Source organism: Sturnira hondurensis, unplaced genomic scaffold, assembly GCF_014824575.4.
Source record: "Sturnira hondurensis isolate 20B ecotype Veracruz unplaced genomic scaffold, ASM1482457v3 Scaffold0000780, whole genome shotgun sequence".
NCBI classification, from domain to species: domain Eukaryota; kingdom Metazoa; phylum Chordata; class Mammalia; order Chiroptera; family Phyllostomidae; genus Sturnira; species Sturnira hondurensis.
The window spans coordinates 23307012-23325373 of record NW_028073411.1 but is presented as its reverse complement, the minus strand read 5'-3'; the positions used below and the strand labels follow the sequence as shown (position 1 = coordinate 23325373).

The following is an 18362-nucleotide window of genomic DNA, read 5'->3' as shown; positions in this document are numbered from 1 at the left end:
CTGATGGTTTCTGGAGCAAAGGTGATGGGGCCAGGGTTCGGGGGCCAGGAGGGAGTCCCTGCGACCCACAGAACATGTCTTCCCTGGGAAAGGGAAGCTCGGGTCCTCTGGGAGGACAAGGTCAGAGGCCGAGGCGGGTCCCTCCGGCAGTAGTCAGAGGAGAGCGCATGAGCGTGCAGGGCCACAGGCCGGGGAGGAGACCGCTGCCCCCTCTGCTGGGCCCCTGCCGTGTGCCGCAGGCAATGGCGGACCGCCTTCCTCACCCACCATGGGAGCCTTGTGGCAGCCCAGCTGGGCAGATAACCTTGGTCGGGGCTTGAGGGAGCTTCAGTGACACCCCTCCTTGCGCCCCGGCTCCGAACGTCCAGGGAGAGAATGTCCCATAGGAAGAGCTGCGTGGAGACCTGCCTTAGATCTGGGCCCGAGGGCGTTTGCTCAAACCCACCGTCTCGTCCCCACCCCAGGAAGGTGGTTCCGCACCCTCGCCCAGCTGAGCCAGTCCGATGAGTCCCTCCTCTTCCCCAGGGAGGGGTGACAGTGGGAGGAGGGGCCAGGGGTCACTCCACCTGATGAACTTTTCCCCCCACCCTGGGACAGGAGGGAATGGAGCCTGGAGGAGTACAGGGACTTGCTGGAGGTCACACAGCCCGTAAGCGCAAACCTGGGGAGGAGGGGGTGCACCTTTGCAAAGCCACGGGGAGGGATCCGGGCCTCCATCTCTCCATCTCTCCATCTGTACAATGGGCCCATTCACACTGCAGGCCCGCCCCCTGCCCACCTGGTTCTGAGCTCGAGGCCGGGGCTGGAATCGGCACTCACGCACCTGTGCACACACGCGCCCACGCACGCCTGAGCCGTTCGCCCTCCACGTGCCTGTTCCCTGTCTGGCCGGGGGGCCAGCCGGCGTGGGACCAAGATCACCACCACCGCATGGCACTTTGGACACTTCTGCTTGGACCAGAACCTTCTAGATCTTTGGTTTAAAGCAGACTTTGGTCCCCCCTGGTGGCCGTCTGCGCTTCTCGGTCTGTGTGGCCCACCAGACACCCCGGCAGGTGCCCCGGCTCGCCCCGCACCCGGGCCCACCCCGCTGAGGCTCCAGCGGAGAGCAGGGCATCCAGGCGCCTGCCCCCCTTCCTTACCGCCCCCCCACTGCAGCTCCCTCTCCCACCAGGTCTGGTCTTCCCCCACCCCCCCTCTTCTTCTGTAGCTCACAGTTAACTCGGACTAGAATATTCTCGTGCACCTTAAGGAGTGATTGTTTATTTCTTCTCAGTTCTGCTACCAACGATTTTTTTCATTCTTTAAAAAAAAGAAGAAAACAGCCCCCCAGTTCTGACCAACCAGCACAGGGAGCCCAGACCCGGCCTGTGTGGGGTCCCCAGGAAGGGTTGGGTCTGGAGGACAACGCCCCTCGGGTGCCCCCGACCTCCCTGGCCACGAGGTTGGGCTGGCGTCTGCTTCCCGCTTCTCAGGAAGTGTCTTGTTCTCACACAGTTCAGAACAGCCCTGGAGCGCCCTCAGCGTTCTGTGGCAGGAGAAAAAAATCTGAAGTAAAAACGATGGCTCCCTTACGCGCTCACCACTGTGAACACAATTAATCAGGTCTTAAATCAGGTCTCAGGAACGATGCAGAAAGTTTCACAGTGGGACGCACGATGGGCCTCAAGTTTTCTGGTGCTGAAAGGTGGCCCGCAACGTCCTCCTGCGTCCGCTTTGACAGCGGTCTCTCCTGCCCATGATGCGCCAACTGTGGCAGCGTAGCTGGGGCCGGGTATGGCCTTGTCACCCCCCCATCAAAGCCCAGTTCCCCATCAGTTCCCGGCAAGAGGACACGGTTACAGTGTTAGCGTCTTGGAAACACAGCGCCTTTCAGCTTGAAACAGTGAAACGTGACGGGGGAGTAAGGACTCCAGGGTGTCTGTCCACAGGGCATGGGAAAACTGTCCCAACAGTCACTTCTGCAGGAGTGACAGGTATTACGTGGTGCCAGAAAGTAGCAGGCCTCGGAGACGCCGCCGCTGGCACCCACAGGCAGCAGTTGGGTCCTGCCCAGAACCGAAAAGGCTGAAGCAAAGGAAACAGGAGGTCGGTCCACCCCAAGTGGAGGGAGCTGTCACTAGGGGAGCCAGGGCTGGGCACCCCACTTCTAGAGCCAGCCCAGATTCACAGCTGTGTGGCCCTAGCTAGGCAGGTCATTTCGCTGGGCGGGGGAAGCTCCAAGTTGGAGGGCTCAGCATGAGCTTCTGTCTGACGCGGTGGAGGTGTGGCCGGGCTCAGTGCTTCGGGCTGCTCCCCATTTGTACAACGAGGAAGGCAGCGGGCACGTTGCGATTCCGTGGGCTCTAAAGCACCTGCTTTGCACCAGGTGGCGCCCATTTCACAGTTTACAGAGACAACTCGGGGACACCTGCTCGCAATGGGCTTGCAGAGCTGTTGGGGAGAAAACAAGCAGAAATGCGCACAAGGAGTATGTTTATAAAGGTTTTATTTGTTTTTAGAAACGGGAAGGGAGAGAGAGAGAGAAATGTCAATGTGGTGGTCACCTGTCAAGCGCCCCCTACTGGGGACCTGGCCCTCAACCCAAGCGTGTGCCCTGACTGGGAATCAAACCGACGACCCTTTGGTTCACAAGCCAGCACTCAGTCCACCGAGCCACAGCAGCCAGGGAGCTGTATGTTTTTAGAGCTAAAGCAACGTGTGCAGGACAGAGGCAGGTGCAGGGAGGGAGGAGCCAGAGCAGTGAGTCCCGGACACTGTCCAGCTTTCCCACGTGAGCTATGCGGGCAGCCGCGGGTGCTGGCCTTCCCCCAGGAGGAGGAGCTGGGCTGGAAAGAAAGAGCAGCTTCTGTGTCGGTGTGATGACCCAAACCTTCACTGTCTGTTGCAAGAACAATAACTGCTGGGTGAGGGAGCGGGAATCCAATAACAAACCATAAGGAAAAAGAAAGTGACAGTCACTTGCAACTTGACCGCCCATAGGTGACCATCGTTAAGGCTCAAAGGATTGGGATGTGGATTGTTTACAAGGCCCTGGAGGAGCAACTCTGCGGGCTGGTCCGGCAATTGCACGTCTCGGTCAGCAGCCAGACGGGTGGGCGCAGGGTGTGTCTCCACACGGCAGGGTTGAGAACAGAGCGGGCAGCCCTGCGCGCCCACGGACGAGAGGATGGCAGACAGGCCGGCGTCACATCCGCGGGGCTGAGTAGCGCGCTGCAGGTGGGGTGAGCAAGCTGGGCTCGCATGTCTCCGCGTGGCTGCAGCGCCAGACTCCACGTGAGAAGGGGGCGGGCTGCGCAGCGAGAGACACAGTGCGCTTTCACGGGGGCAGAGTTGGAGGACTCCCCAATCCCGGACGTGCCTCAGGAGCTAACCGGGGTTCTGAACCACATACACAGAAAAAAGGGTTTTAAAAAAAGCGGCTGTTGCACGTGTCCTCAAGTGTATAAAGGAAAGTGTGCTTATCATAAGTGAGACGATGGGACAGCTCAGTTGCAAAACACAATTTTTTTTAAATAAAGAGATTCCAGAAAAGCAAAATACAATATCTGAATTTTTTTTATACACAAAAATAGAAATTTCAAAAAACCCTGGAATTTCAAAAATGGGAACTATAATGTCTGAAGTTTTAGGAGCACAGCAGCACTGGCCCTGCGTCCTGCAGACGGAGGGGGCCTTACAGCGGCCAGTGGGACCGCCCATCTGAAGGACAAGCAGTAAAAGGGCTGAGAAAATATGACAGGGCCTCCACGTAAAAATGTCTCACATACGAGGTCCGTCCAGAAGGCATCCAGCCATGCAATATTAAAAAATAGAGACATGTACTGAAGATACATGATACAAGAAACACTGAACATTGGACACGAGACAAGGATCCCTCAGTCCCCTTCAAAGTAGGACCTCACACAGTTCTCCCAGTTGTGACCAGTTGCCCCGTGGTATTTTTTTGAATTGCATTGTTGGTCTGAAATCGCTTCCCTTTTGCAGGTGATTTTAGTTTTGGGAAATTCGAGAAGCCACAGGGGCCAAATGGGGGGCTGAGTCACCTGGGAGATTCGATGTTTTGCAAAACACGATGCGCGAGCCTCGATGCACGAGCGGGCGTGTGGCGCTGATGAAGCCGCCAGTCACCTGTTGCCGGAGCCTCGGCCTTCGGAGTCTCCCCAGTGGTTTCCTAGGAGGAGCATTCAAGCTTATTGCAAAATCTGGTGCCGATTCGTTGCTCTGTTCGCTCAGTCACTCTGGATGGGACGCCACACCGTGCACATGCTCCCTCGGTGGTGTCTGCCGTCCACACTGACCAGGGCAGTGGCGTCACCACTGCTGGGCTAACAAGCTGACACAAGCTGACTTGGGAACCTCTGCCCCCCCCCCCGCACACATGCACACCCGTGTGCACATCCACACAGACACTCACGCACACTCACACAGTGTGCTGGTCACAGGAACATGAGCTCTGACGTGTCTGCCCACTCCTGTGGTGTACATATTCCCACGTGGCCTATCTCAGACTCGCCCACATGAAATCCCCAAACATGAATTTGGGGAGAGACGCTCACAGTGGCTCTGGGGCCCGTGCCAGAGGACGCCCTTTCCTGGCCCAGTCTCCCCTCCAACTTCCAGGCGCATCCCTGCCCGGCAGGAGCCCCAGCTGGGGAACGCCTCTCTGCTGTCTTATCGGGGGTGTGGGAGAAGGCGGGGATGGAAGCGTGGGCTGCACACTCCCTGTGGGGAGCCGTCATCCTTGGGGCCTAGTCCTTACACTGCCCACCACCACTGGGACGAGGGGACCTCTGTCACTCGACATCAAAACGGGGCCTGTTCAGAGCTGCACTGCCCCACACGTGGAGGGGAGCCCCTCTGCTCCTGTCTGGAAACCAGGGGTCCTCGGTGAAGTAACAGCGACCTCGGGCAGCACCAGTGCTCTGTGGCCCGGCATGGGGTCCTCTAGGGGGACCCAGCAGGTGGGGGTGGTGTGAGGTGAGGGGCGGAGGGGCTGCGCTGGGTGGTCCCTGGGGCGGAAGTCCCAGGAAAGCACATGCCCCCACACGACCTAGGGACAGGAGCTGTTATAGTCAGAGCTTGCTCCCCCGAAAGAGACACAAGTCCTGACATTCTGTGTATGATTGTGACCTTATTTGGAGGAAGAAATAGGTTGTTTAAATGAGATCATTTGGGCGGTCCCTCATCCAACATGCCTGTGTCCTTCTGAAAAGGGACATCGAGACGCACGGGCACCAGAGAGAAAGCCACATGCCGATGAGACCCAGGTCGAGGGGAGGAGTGCAGGCCAGGGGTCGCCGAAGACCGCCAGCCAACTGCGAGGGGGGAAACCAGTGGGAGCCCCAGAAGAGACCACCGTCCGCAGGCCACAGACCCGAGGTCACCAGGAGCCGAGCGGGAGGTTGAACAGTGTGTCCCACTGCCCTCAGAGGAACCAGCCCTGCTGGCTCCTTGACCTTGGACTCCCAGCCTCCAGAACTGGGAGAGAATAAGGACATCTCTGTTGTTTAAGCCATGAGGCCTATGGTGCTTTGTCACAGCTGTCCCCCAAACTGAGTGTCCCAGCAGCACAGCCCTCGGGGAGGGCAAATCTCCTTCAACGTGGTCTCGTGGGCAGAGGCCACAGGGAGGAGTCATTTCTGGGCCTGCATCCCTCCACGCCCAGGGGCCTCCTACCCGGAGCAGGGGCCCGTGCCCTGGGCTGGGCGGGATGGCCCTGGGGGAGGAGGTGACGGAGGAATGGCTGTCCCCACCCAAGGGCTGTCCTGGAGCATGGGCATCGGTCACCCGGGCGCTGGGTGGGCAAAGCTGTGGGGGGAAGGTACCCACACACTGGGGCCCGCTTTCTAATGGCAGAGTTGTCTTATGGAGGAGAAGGGGGGCACGGAGGGTGTGTCTTTGGAGGGAGTTCCCCACCTGGTCAGGAGTGGGGGTGGCGCCCCCTCCAAGGGAGTGCAGTGGGCTGTGTGGGCACAGGTGGGGGGTGGGTTGGAGGACCGGCTGTGGTCCAGGCCCCCAGCTCCCCGGATGTGAGTGGATTTCTCACTTCCCTGACCTCAGTGCTTCCACCTGCCCCAATACCCCAGCTTCACAGGGTTGGGTGGACCAGGCCGCTGGCCTGACAGGGGTGCCCCCTTGGGGGGCCCTGAGCCAGGGCCAAGGCAGCCCCAGGCCCAGAAGCTCCAGATGAAGCAGCTGGAGTCCGCTGCTGGAGAGAGGAATGGGGGAACAGGGGTGCAGGCAGGATGCCAGATGGAGAGGTGGTTAGAGGTGGAGCGAGAGCCCTCTAACCAGACGGTGTGTGGCAGACCCCAGCTGGGTAGGCTGTGTAGCCCTGCCCCCACCCCGTGTACCTCTCACACCCCAGAACTCCAGGGGACAGTTACTTCATGTTGGATCCCACCCTCTGGCCACAGCTGGCTGCCCATGGGTGGCTCCTCGTCCAGCCTGGCCCACCGCTGGTTGTGGGACACTGCATGCACCCCCGGCTCAGGAAGCAGAAGTGGGTGCTGTCAATCCACCGAGAACCAGAAAGGAGCTGGGGCAGGGTGGACAGCAGACTTGGGCTCTTCGTGGTGCCGGTCGCCTGGTGGGTGTGTTAGTAGCAACCATGGATCATGGCCCTGCAGGTGCACCTGCCACCTCCTGGGGAGGGGGGTCAGCCTGTAGAGGGCGCCCGTGAGCGCCCCACGCTCCTTCCTGCCCATCTGCTCCAGAGGCCTCGCTGCGGAAGGCAAACAAATCCACAGGGCTTTGCAATCATCAATCGAGTTTAATGCGTCGCACAGAAGGGCTACACGGGCATATTTACGACGAACACTTCTCTATCCCCACTATCCACTGGACGGCCCTCTGTGGTCCGAAGAAACTAAGACTCCAGACAGGCCAGTAGGTCCCCTCAAGGGTCCAGCCGTTCACATCCTCCCACTCCATTTTTTAAAAACTCAGTCCAGTCCGTCCAGGAAGAAAACAAACCCAAACAAAGGAATCTGAAGACGTTTACATCGCAAGCCACGCGGTAATGCGTGATTGGCATCTCGAGTTACCAATATATAAGACATGTGTCCCACAGTTCACTTTGTTCATCGATAAAAGAATATAAAAATCTTGTCCAACCCAGTGTTACGTGTATTAAAATAGATCTGTATCGTACAGCACAGTTTCTCCCGGAGTCGTGGAAATGGCAGGAGGCACCTCGGCCGCCTGGGGGGCTGGGCCAGCCTCCCCACCCTGCACGTCTGCGCACGTGTGCTTGCCCGCACACACGTGGTCCCTGCAACTCGGCACCGCGTGAAGGGCTGGGGGGTGGGAGCCTCCAGGCTCCCGGGTGCTTATCTGCTGTGCTAAGCCCCTGGGGACTAGAGAAGCTGGTGGGGGTGATGAGCAGGCACAGCCCACCCTGGGGTGCAGGGGCCCTGTAGGGCAGTGAGTACACCCTCTGCTCTCAAGAAGCCGGCAAGAAGGGGGGCTCCACGGAGTCTCCGGAGCACCCACCCCCCTTTCCCACCCACTTTGGGATGTCTCCGGCCGGCAGGCCCAGGAGGGCGTTCCCACACAGGCCTCGCAGCAGGGAGCCACCGGCAGGAAGGCTGCCAGCAGGCGTGCCCCCTTCACATTAAACATCTTTCGATAAAAACACCATACAAAAACGGAAGGTTATTTTTTGGCCTAGTGTCTGTACTGGCAAGAAACAGGGAGAGGAATACTTGATCGGCTCTTCGGAAGGAGAGAATAAAAGGCTTCAGCCGAAAGTTGAACGATTCAACCCGAAACAGGGCACCTGCCCGTGCCCCCTCCGCACGGCTGCAACTTGGTCCTGCCCGAAACTCCACCACAAAAATACATCGACAGCAACGTGAGTCCGAAGCGTTAGCAAGAGGAAGGAGGCGCTCGGCCAGGGCGCCCCGAGACTGGGGACAGTGGCACTGGCAGGGAACATAGGCCCGCGCCGAATTTCAAGTCAAACCGCTGCGATTTTTAACGCTAATAATACTGACAGATGGGCCTGGGGCTCTGGAAAGGCACCCGCTGCCCAGGCCCAGGCCCAGGCCCGGGCGTGGGCCCCCTGTGGGGGAGGGGCAGGAGGCCTACCTAGATCCCTACCCACTTCTGCCCAACTACCTGCACTACTCAGCTACGCCTGCCTTCCCGGCTCCCTCCCCACAGGACGATGGACAGCTGCCGGCCCTGGGCACGGATCACCCTGGCCCTCCACACGCTACACAAGGCCATAGTGGAGTGGACGGTGCACCCCACCTGGCTTCCGGGTGTCCTGCCTGAACCTGAAGCGGTAGGACCCCCACCCAGCTCCACCTCCCTCTTTTCCCTCTTTCTGTCTGGTTTTATTTTTGTCTGAAAATCAGAGTGTTTATGAATTAAGGCTGACAGAACCCTCAGGTCTCATGAGCAGGGTCCCAGGGGCTTTCCACAGGTGTGAAGACGGGTCCCTTGGGGTCAGTTGTGCCCCTGGGGGTGCTGAAGGGTGGAGTGCATGGCAGCTGCTGAGGGCTTGGTCCAGGGCCCGGCCAGCAGCGGGGTGGGGCTGGTGGTCGTCATGGCGACCTGGAGCATCTGTTCACCCTGCATCAGTCTCAGGAGGGCCCGCAGTCGGTCCAAGGACGTCCGGGTGCCCTTCTGCCGGGCCAGCAGGCTCGTCTTCAGCTCCAGGCATTTCTGTGAGGGAGGGAGGGGGCCAGAGAGAAGGGTCTCAGAATTCAACTGTGCAGGTGCCCAGGTGCGGCCATCACTCAGCCCTGTCTCCCACAGTCCCTCGCTCCCATGGCAGAGGCCTGAAAGAACCAGCCAGAGGAACTCACTAAACCCTGCAGCAGCAATGGAAAATGTAATTAAACCGCAGCCAAACCCACAGGAGAAGTCTGTTTTAAATTTAGGGGTTTGGGGCCAGCGGCCTGACTGGTGTGGCTCAGTGGACTGAGTGCAGGGCTGTGGACCAAAAGGTGGCTGGTTCCATTCCCGGTCAGGGCACATGCCTGGGTTGTGGGCCAGGTCCCCAGTAGGAGAAGCATGAGGGACAACCACACACTGATGTTTCTTTCCCTCTCTTTTTCCTTCCCTTCTCCTCTCCCCTAAAGATAAATAAATAAAAATCTTTAAAAATAATAAAATTCTGGCCAGAAATAGTGTGGCTCGTGCAGAAGCGTGGGAACCTTCTGCTCACCGCCACTCGCTCCCTAACCGGCCACTCGTTTCTCCTCCTCCTGCCGCTGACTGGGCCAGGGCACCACGAGCGGCCTCTGCAGGTCGCCAGCCAGCGTGCCGCTCTTCCTCCTGCAGGCTTCGTTCCCGCCCTTTTCTAGCCTTTCTTTTCTTTTTTTTCAAACAGTTTTTTAAAAGATTTTATTTATTTATCTTTAGAGGGGAAGGGGAGAAGGAGAGAAATACCAGTGTATGGTTGCCTCTGCCGGGGACACACAATGTATCGTGTGTCCCCTGCTGGGAACTGGCCTGCAACCCAAGCATGTGCCCTGACGGGGAATCGAACCGCGATCCTGTGGTTCACAGGCCCACACTCAATCCACTGAGCTACACCAGCCAGGGCTTCTAGCCTTTCTATACAGAGCTAAGGACAGATGTATCAGGTTGAAGTTAATTTGTTACTTGGGCCAACAGCGTGAAATCCCTGAGACTGCCCGAAACTCTCAGGCAGGAACAGACAGAGAGCCTCGTCACACTACATTTGAAGAGTTTTGCCAGCCCTGGCTGGTGTGGCTCGGTGGACTGAGCGTCAGCTTGTGAACCTAAATGTCCCAGTTCCATTCCCAGTCAGGGTATGTGCCTGGGTTTCGGGCCGGGCCAGGCCCCCAGTAGGGGGCGCAAGAGAGGCAATCGCACATTGGTTTCTCTCCCTTCCTTCCCCTCTCTAAAAAGAAATAAACTTTCCAAATACAATCTTTAAAAAAGGTTCCACAGGGCCTGGCACTGCTGGCACACTACGGCCACCACCGTGCCATCAGCACCCCACACAGGAGAATCCTTATGGTCGCACCACAGAGAGGAGACCGGTGCCGACACAGCCAGGGCCTGGCTGGGGTCACAGCCGAGAAGGAACGGGGCCACCAGCTAATACGCTCAATCACTTGACAGTGGCGCGTCCAACGAGTCAACCTTGTGGTTCTAGGAGGCCCCGCCCCCAGCCCCGCGCACCTTCACGGCCGAGGCCAGGCGCCGGTCCCGCTCCTCCAGCTGCCGGCGCTCACTCTGCAGCTCCGCGCCCCTCCGCAGCAGCTGCTGCTTCTCCTCTTCTTTGACTAGAAATGGGGCCAGGCCCCGCCGAGAGGCGCGGGTCAGCGGAAAGGACCCGGGGTCTGTACCCTCCTGCTGCGGCCAGCGGGCCCGTGCCGGATGTACGGGGACTAGGACGCCACCTCCCACGGCCACTGCCCCGCAAGCAGGACCATCCCAGGGGCCTCTTCCAGAGTTTCTGGCCCACAGCAGCCTCCGATGGGCCCAGGGCGAGCCCGGAGGCCTGGAGGCGGGGTTGGAGAGAAGGGCGGGCGCCTTTCCCGCCTCCTACCTGTCTTGTGGGTGACGTAGGAGTGCACGATGGCCAGCATCCCCGTCCAGGGCACACCTTCGTCCTTCTTTAAGGCCTGGAGGGCAGAGGGGAGATGAGCAAGCCATGCCCGCTGTGTGCGCATGCGCGTGTGGCCCTGGGAGAGGCTAAAGCTCCCCAAGCCACTGGCTCCTCTGCTGTGACCAGGTGGGGGCCCCCTTGGGGTTCCGGCTCAGAGGCTGCTAAGCGGGGGCAGGGCCTGCTTACCACCAGGGCCTCAAATAGTGGCTGCCACGAGCAGACTCGAATTCTTCCTGAACAAATGAATAAATAAATGTCTGTCTTGACCCCATGTCCGGGGGACCTGAGAGCAGCCAGCGACAAATAAGGGGCCCAGTGAGGCCCCAGCACCGTGCTGCAGTGGGAAGCCACCTTGTACCCCTGTGCACCCCCTCAAAGAGCTGTGACCCCCAGGCAGTGACAACACAGGGGCTGGTGGTCCCCACAGCGACACACAGCCCCCCATCTCAGAACCCGGGATGACAGAATGCTCCAGTTGGTGGTTTTGGAAATAAAGAGAACCTCCCCCCCATGATTTTACAGGAAGATGCAGAAAACCGTGCTGCTAGAAAAGCGGCGGGTGCCCCTCTCGATGCCCAGCCACAAACGAGCTCGCCACTCAGATGCCTCTCCCAGGTTTCTGTTCTGCGCACAGCTTTTCTTAGCTCACCGCCAAACTATATAGCAGCTATGAGGCCCGTTTGCTATTTTTACTTCTTTAAACGTAATCACATATAGTGAACATGTCCCAAAGAATTGCAAAATCTTCATTAAAAAGCATTTTTAAAAATTATTTATTTATTCTTAGAGAGGGAAAGGGAAGGAGAGAGGGAGAGAAACATCAATGTATGGCTGCCGGTCACGCGCCCCCTACTGGGGACCTGGCCTGCAACCCAGGCATGTGCCCTGACTGGGAATGGAACTGGTGACCCTTTGGTTCACAGGCTGGCACTCAATCCACTGAGCTGCACTCGCCAGGGCCAAACCACTGTTTTCAAAGGTCGCCTGTCTCACTGAGTGCAAGCCCGGGATTTATTTCACCACCTTTTACTGTCGGGAGCTCATCTCCCCCTTTTATAAATGGGGGCTTCCTCGTGCAGAGTTTTATGTGTACTTGGATTACAGCCTACACCACATTCCCCCATGCAAGATTCCGGGTTTCGACGTGTGCCCTTTTTCAGTCCTACCAGAGGATTTGCTCTTTGATTTTGGAGCAGAAGGGAGGGAAAATGTTGATGCGAGAGGGCAACAGGAGTCGCTGCCTCTTGGATGAGGCCCGACTGGGGACCGAACCTGCAACTAAGGGACGTGCTCTGCTGGAGAATCGAACCTGTGACCTTCCCATTTAAGGGACAACACTCCAAACGAGTCTCTCTCCACTGGATCCTGTCAAGCGTTAGAGTGGCCGCCTCGCTGCCTCCCCCCGGGAAGGGCCGGTGGCTGCTCTGGCTAATCTGAGAGCATTTCGTTCCTGGCATCGCTGCCTCGGTGGCTGGCGCTGCTAGTCCACTCTGCCTGGGGGGTCTGGCGCTCAGAGGTGGGGTCCCTCGGCCCACAGCAGCCGGTGGTCTTCAGCTGGCGCCGTCTGAGGGCCCTGATGGGGGTGCTCCTCTTGCACGGGAAGGTCCCCACAACAGAATCGTTCGGGTGCAAAAGCCCGTCCCTACAGCCGGCCCCCTCTCACCCATTCCTGTCTCTACAGGGACCACACCCCCAGGCCACACAGGAGCCCATACCTTCTGCTGGCACTTGGGGCACAGCCACACGCCCTTCGGTGCCGTCTTGAGGGGCGGGTCCAGGCAGCTGAGGTGGTAGGCTCCCGGGCAGGCGCCGCAGGGCTGCAGGTTAGTGCCGCGCTTGCAGGCGGTGCAGTGCTCATCTCGGCCGGTCTCGTGCTGCAGGAGAAGGGCATCGGGGGGGTAGTGGTGAGTGGCCTCCGTCCAGGCAGCTGCCACCCCACCTGCCTGTCACCCAGCCACGTGCTCCAGCAGCTCTGGGAGAGAGGGGTGAGCCCCAACCTGACAGGAGCAGCAGGACTCTAGGGCACCCATAGGCACGTTCGCTAGTGTCACCGAGTGTTAGTGGCGGGCAGGGGGTCCGGCTGTGCCGCCTCTGTAGGCGCACCGCAGTCCGACCTGGCACCTCCATCATTCTGGGTGGGTGCTGGACTCTGTCTCTGCACTTGGAACACGTGCTGATACCTGCCCCGTGGGTGTGGGGAGGGCTCACCAGACTAGGGCACACAGAGTACCACCCGGAGCAGAACCCCGGGGGGGGGGTCGCCTTCCCTTTCCTCAGAGTGACCGTCTATAGAATCATCCTCCTTGGGTTTGGTCTCCACTCACATACCTCCAGGGACGGGGAGCTCACTACCTTTCAAGCCTCGGTGGGCAGCCCTGAGGGTAAGGAGCCTCCTGTGGCACGATCTCCTGCCAACTGACAGAAACCCTTCTCCCTGCATGTTACGCCTGTTCCCCAGCCACGTGTCTGTGTACCACCCTCAGATTTGGAAGGGACCAGAGGGCCCTCATCCCGGATGACCTAAGCCACAGTGACAGGAGATTCCAAGGCTGTCTATGAAGGAGGCCTCAGAGACCCTGTCCTCCTCACCTCTTGCTTCTGTTCAAGGGCACAGCAAGGGTGACCCGCTTGCCCAAGGTGACGCAGGGAGCTAGAGGTGGGGCCGGGGCTGGCCTTGGGGTCTCCTGCCTGGGCCTCAGGCTCAAGGCAGGTGGCATCCCCAGGCCTGCACAGGCTGGGCACAGGGCAGCCGCGGACCAGCGCTACCAGGCCTCCCTCCCACCAGGGTTTATGCCCACCACTTAATGTTTCCCAGCAGCGTGACCATTACGGGCACGCAGGGGCTGGACACTCACAGAATTAGATGTGAACCTTGGGGAAGAGAAACACGGGATAAATTCTGAGTGGGATCCTCAGTGAGGTCACGAGCCATCTGGGACATGCACAGGCACGAGGGCCTGGGGCTCACAGGGTCACAGGAAGGTGGGGGTGTGGGGCAAGACCCTGCGGACCACCGAGCCTCACCCCTTGAGGGGCCGGCAGTGAAGACCAGAGAGGGGCAGCTCTGCCCAGGACCACACAGTGAGGCCGGGCAGTGCCTGGAAGAGCCCGGCCGGCATCCGGGACATCGTGGCTCCCCGGTCCCCGCGTCCTCAGCACCAGGCAGGGAGCCTGCAGTCTGCCCCCGGGGAAGGCTGGGCTGGCTGGGCTGGGGCTCGGGTGCAAAGCTCGGCACCGGGCCTGGAGAGGCAAGGCCCTCCACTCCCCTCCGGGACGGCAGGACACTGGGGCCCCTCTCCCTTGCCAGGAGTGGCCCTACCTGGACTGTGGAAAGCACGACCCACCCCCAGGTGTGAAGAAGGGACACATACCTTCCAGCAGGGGTCCTCATTGGCTAGCACAGGGAAAAAGGGCGTAATGCATGTTAGTGGGCCAGTGTGACCTGGTTCTCACCAGGGCATGATGGGAGTATCACAGGCCCCGGCGATGGCTAGTTCTCACTCAGGGTGTGGTGGCAATGCGGGTCTCTGGCCTGGTCACAGCTGGGACACACCATGGCCCGGGCCCATCGGGGCCCGAGTTCCCACGGGACACGGCAGCAGTGAGCCAGGGCAGCAAACTGTCCCTCCAGGGAAGATAAGGGACTTCTTTTCCACTCTCCCTTTGGCCGTAACCCCCTCTCACTTTAGGATGTGGTGCCGCACCACACGTTTCGGCGATCAGACCGGTCTGTGATGGCACCACGTGGTGGGACAAACAGCCCTGTGCGCACGGCACCCACAGCTCCTGCTGCACTGTCTGCCGGCCCCCGTGCCGCTGTCCTGCTGGGACAGGCGGGTGCCGGCAGGGCTCACTCCAGCCGTCAGTGAACCGTGGCCCGAGGCGGCGGCGTGACAGGCTAGCACCCGCAGAGCCCCAAGAGGACGAGTCGTTTCCTGCCCTGAAGACTGCTCGTCTTTCCCTCACTGCGAATACCAGGCCCCTCCTGCTACGCTGGAGGACGCTGTACTACACGCAGATGCTGCGTCATCTCCGGCGTTGGTTCCTCGGCCCGGCGGTCCTGCAGTGGGGCAGGGCTGGCCGAGAAGAGCGGGGCCTGTGCACCCCGGGGTGAGGGCCAAGGCCCGGGTCCTAACACACCAGTGCAGGGTGCCCGGCGTGTGCCCTGTTACCTAGAAGGACCCTGAGGCCCCAGGGGAAGGTCTGATCCAGGTAGCACAGCTCTGACCACGCAGGGAGTCAGAGGCAGGGCTGGGCCGAGGGCCCGGCGGGGCAGGGGAGGAGGTTCTTTCCAGGGCTCCTCCTGGCACACTGCCCTCACCCTGACCCGGCTCGGCCCTGGGTGGGCGGAGCCCCCACAGTGGCGATTGGCACTACGGGACCTGGCTGCACTACGGGACCACAGCCAGGAGTGAAATGGGGATGGAGTGGCCTGAGCCCTGGGTCTGGGCCTGTGCGTGACCCTCGTTGGTGCTCCTGCTCAGAGCTTCAGTGTCTGCCTCTGCCAGGAGTGGGCGGCCCCCCTGGGCCTCCTCCCCGAAGCAGAGTGAGGCTGAGGAGGCCAGGGCGTGGAAGGCCCGTGGCTTCGGGGCGGTGCCCACCAGAAAGTGTCCGTGCCGCTGCCATGGACAGGGAGGGCCCCTGAAGCCCCCCCCCCCTGAGCGGCCCCCGCAGGGCAGCTTACCTCTCACTGCGAGAAACAGGGGCCTGTTGAGATAGCTGGATGCCAGCCGCTTCCTCTGCAGGGGACAAGAACGACCAAACCACCCGTCGTGCGGGCCCTCCTCAGGCCACAGCCCCTGCCCGGCACAGGCTCCGCCCCCCAGGCTCTGGGCTCCTGCTGGACACACGGGCCAGAGGCAGAAACAGGGCCAGACAGAGGGGACGCAGGGCAGGGGCGGGTCACAAAGGCTCCGCCCCTCAGCCGGGGGAGTCCTGTGGGAACACAGCGGCGAGCACTCGGGGGGACGGGCTAAGACCCCCATGCTGGGGCGAGTCAGTGATGGGGGGCTGACATCCAGCTCCACCTCTGTCTGGCTCCTGCACCTTCTCTCCCAGCTGGCTCTGGGGTCAGGTGGGGAAACGAGGGGTGCTACCTACTGGCTCCACGAACCCCACTTCTGCCACGTGGCCCAGGGAGCCTGGAATGGTCTTTGAGCCCAAGCATCATGGGTAGACAGAAGTTTCTGGTACACTCCAGTAAAGTGGCTCCACCCCCAGGCCACACTGGGGGCTTTGGCTCGGGTGGTTCAGAGAGACTGTTCTAGAGCTGTGTTCGGCTTGAAACCTGTCTCTCTGGGTACAAATGGGCTGCAGTCAAGGCTGTGGGGGGACCCGTGGAAGGGCTGCTCCTGAGGTTACTATGTGGCAAGGTTCAAGGGCACAGGCCTTGGTGTTGGCTCCTGATTTGCTCACCAGGTCACCTCTGGCCCCAGCCGGACTCCAGAGACCAGAGCAGAGGCAGAATCATCAGTGACCACAGCAAAGAGGGCGGGGATCTTATCCAACAGAGAACTTGCCATCACCCCCAGGTACAGAGAGAGGAACAACTTAGTGACATTCTTACAAAGGGGACACAGGCCCAGGGCTGCCCACCCTCCCAGCGGAGTTTCCACTCACAAGCTGCGGATTAGCAACAGCTGGCCCCGCTGGCCAGTGCCCGGGGAGGTGAGCGCCACTGCTCCCGGACACCCTTGCTGGCCACTGGCAGTGACGGCCAAGTCTGGAATGTACGGTTGCTGGCCTCTGTGGACATCATTCTGCTTCAGAGGACTGTCCTCCGCTTTGGGCTTTAAGGCCCTAAAAATATGCTTCTAGTCTAGGGGACAATTCCTGGGTGCCACTCGGCACTGCCAGTGACCAGGAAACAGGCCTGGTAAGTGGGGGAAGGATCAGGATGCCCATGCACCCTGCAGCTCAGACGTGCCCAGCGCAGCCCACATGAGGGGGACAGTAGGCATTCTGACCGCCTGTCTTGGTCTGTCAGCTGATTTTGACGTCAGGGGTGACGGAGTGTGTGATTTATGGTCACTGCCTGGTTCCCATTCGGGGAGGGTGGGTGAGGGCAGCCAGCAGCCCTCCAGCCTCCCCGCCCTCGTGCAGCTACGGGCTCACCTCCGTCTCCAGGAGGCCGCTGTAGGCGGGGTTGGCTGTGCTTCTCCTCTTGCGCTCCTGGCGTTTGCTCTGGATCTCTGCATGACACACGCAGCGGCCGCTGGGTCCCTCCTGCCCTGGGAGCCCACACGCCTCCTTCACAAGCCCAGCTGCCACCGTCCCCTCCTGCCCCACAGGCTCCGTCTGCACAGCATCCATGCCCACTGTGGCTCGGAGCAGGTAGGGTCCACAGGCCTCAAGGCCCCCGAGGCGGGACAGGTCTGCTGGGCTCAGGTTGGAGGGCAGGTTGGCAGGCAGGTGACAGTGCTTGGAACCCAAGTGCCCACTCTCAGCTCCCTGTCCCCTTGGGCCTAGCCTGGGCCGTCTCTCTTGGGTCCCTCAGGATGACAAGTGCCTGGCCTCAGAGTGAGGCTCAGGGCTGCTGGGGGACTGGGGTCCCCGAAACCCCAGACAGGAAGCTGCCAAGAGGACTGGTGTGGCGTGTGCCTCCACAGTGACAGTGACCGGGTGTCTTCCCCCCTGTCTGTCTCTCCCCCTTTAGCTCCTCCTTCTGTGGAGGCAGGCAGAGCTCCAGCGACCCACAGGGCCCCTCCTCTGAGACGAGGAGGCGCCACACGGGGTTTTGTGCAGACCGCTGGCTGGGGAGGGTCTGCCTTGGGGATGACCACCTGGCTGGTGCCCAGGCAGGCCTCCCAGGAGCCAGCTAATGCTTGGGCACTGCCATCTGACCTGGGGGATCCAGGGGCCCACCCCACCCATCATCCCGGCCAGTTCCCGGCCTGGCCCAGGCTGCAGCAACTTACCTTCCAAGTGCTCCGTGGTGACCAGGCCCAGCGCTACCATGAAGGCGATTTTCTGTGGGAAGGAAGTGGAGGAGCATGAGCTCAGCCCCCCTCCTGCGTGCACTCACTCGGCAAACGCGTGGAGCACCTACTTCTGCGGCTCGCTTATCCATTCCGGGTTCCCCTGGTTTTAATCTCACGGCCTTTTCCTGGTCCCCGGACCCCACCCAAGGTCCCACACCAAATAGAGACCTCACGCCGCCTCAGCTTCCCTGCGTGCTGAGTTTCTTAGAATTTCCTGGTTTGTTCGACCTTGGCAGTGGAGGGGAGGGCTGGGCGGGGATCCTGGAAGACACCCTTCCCCTGGGGTTTGTCTGGTGTTTTTCTCAGGGTCACAGTGGGGTTGTGTGTTTGGGGAGGACATGGCAGGCTAGCGCCCTCTCATCACACCCTATCCAGCACGTGCTGTCCATGTGACCACACACTGTGACCCTGACTTGGAGTTTCCCTCCGTGGCGCCTTAGAGAGGCAATAACTGTGCACAGCCCACACTCACACAGCTGGGGCCACATGCACTTTTCATGTGGGTGGTAGGATTTATCACTGTTTTCCCACATGGCGTTTGGGTTTTTGAACCTGGGCCAGAGGCTCTGAGGCCACAAAGCGAGTCCCGTGTTTCGCTTCACTCCCGTTTCACGTTCTACATTCAGATTTTTGACCCACTGGGATTTATCTGAGAATCACAGACTGACGGAGCCATCTCCCTGGGGTGATGTTGAAATCCTTCATTAACTTAGGGCACCATGACAGCTTTAAAATACTGACTTTCCTACCCAGACCACGGTGCGCCTCGATTCTTCAGGGATTCT

The 18362-nt window shown here is 60.2% G+C and overlaps 1 protein-coding gene across 2 annotated transcripts in view; it reads right to left on the bottom strand.

Annotated features, from left to right (window-relative positions):
• Nucleotides 1-6757: 6757 nt before the first annotated feature.
• Nucleotides 6758-18362, bottom strand: part of PHF21B (PHD finger protein 21B) — a 59472-nt gene continuing 47867 nt past the window's right edge. For both annotated transcript variants that reach the window (XM_037049674.1, XM_037049683.1), the window contains exons 6-13: nt 17515-17566; nt 16712-16788; nt 15282-15336; nt 13969-13991; nt 12313-12471; nt 10538-10613; nt 10168-10271; nt 6758-8676 (exon numbers count right to left, since the gene is read on the bottom strand). In XM_037049674.1, coding sequence (XP_036905569.1) covers nt 8458-8676; nt 10168-10271; nt 10538-10613; nt 12313-12471; nt 13969-13991; nt 15282-15336; nt 16712-16788; nt 17515-17566 — 765 coding nt within the window. In that variant the 3' untranslated portion in view covers nt 6758-8457. The remainder of the gene's footprint in view (nt 8677-10167; nt 10272-10537; nt 10614-12312; nt 12472-13968; nt 13992-15281; nt 15337-16711; nt 16789-17514; nt 17567-18362) is intronic.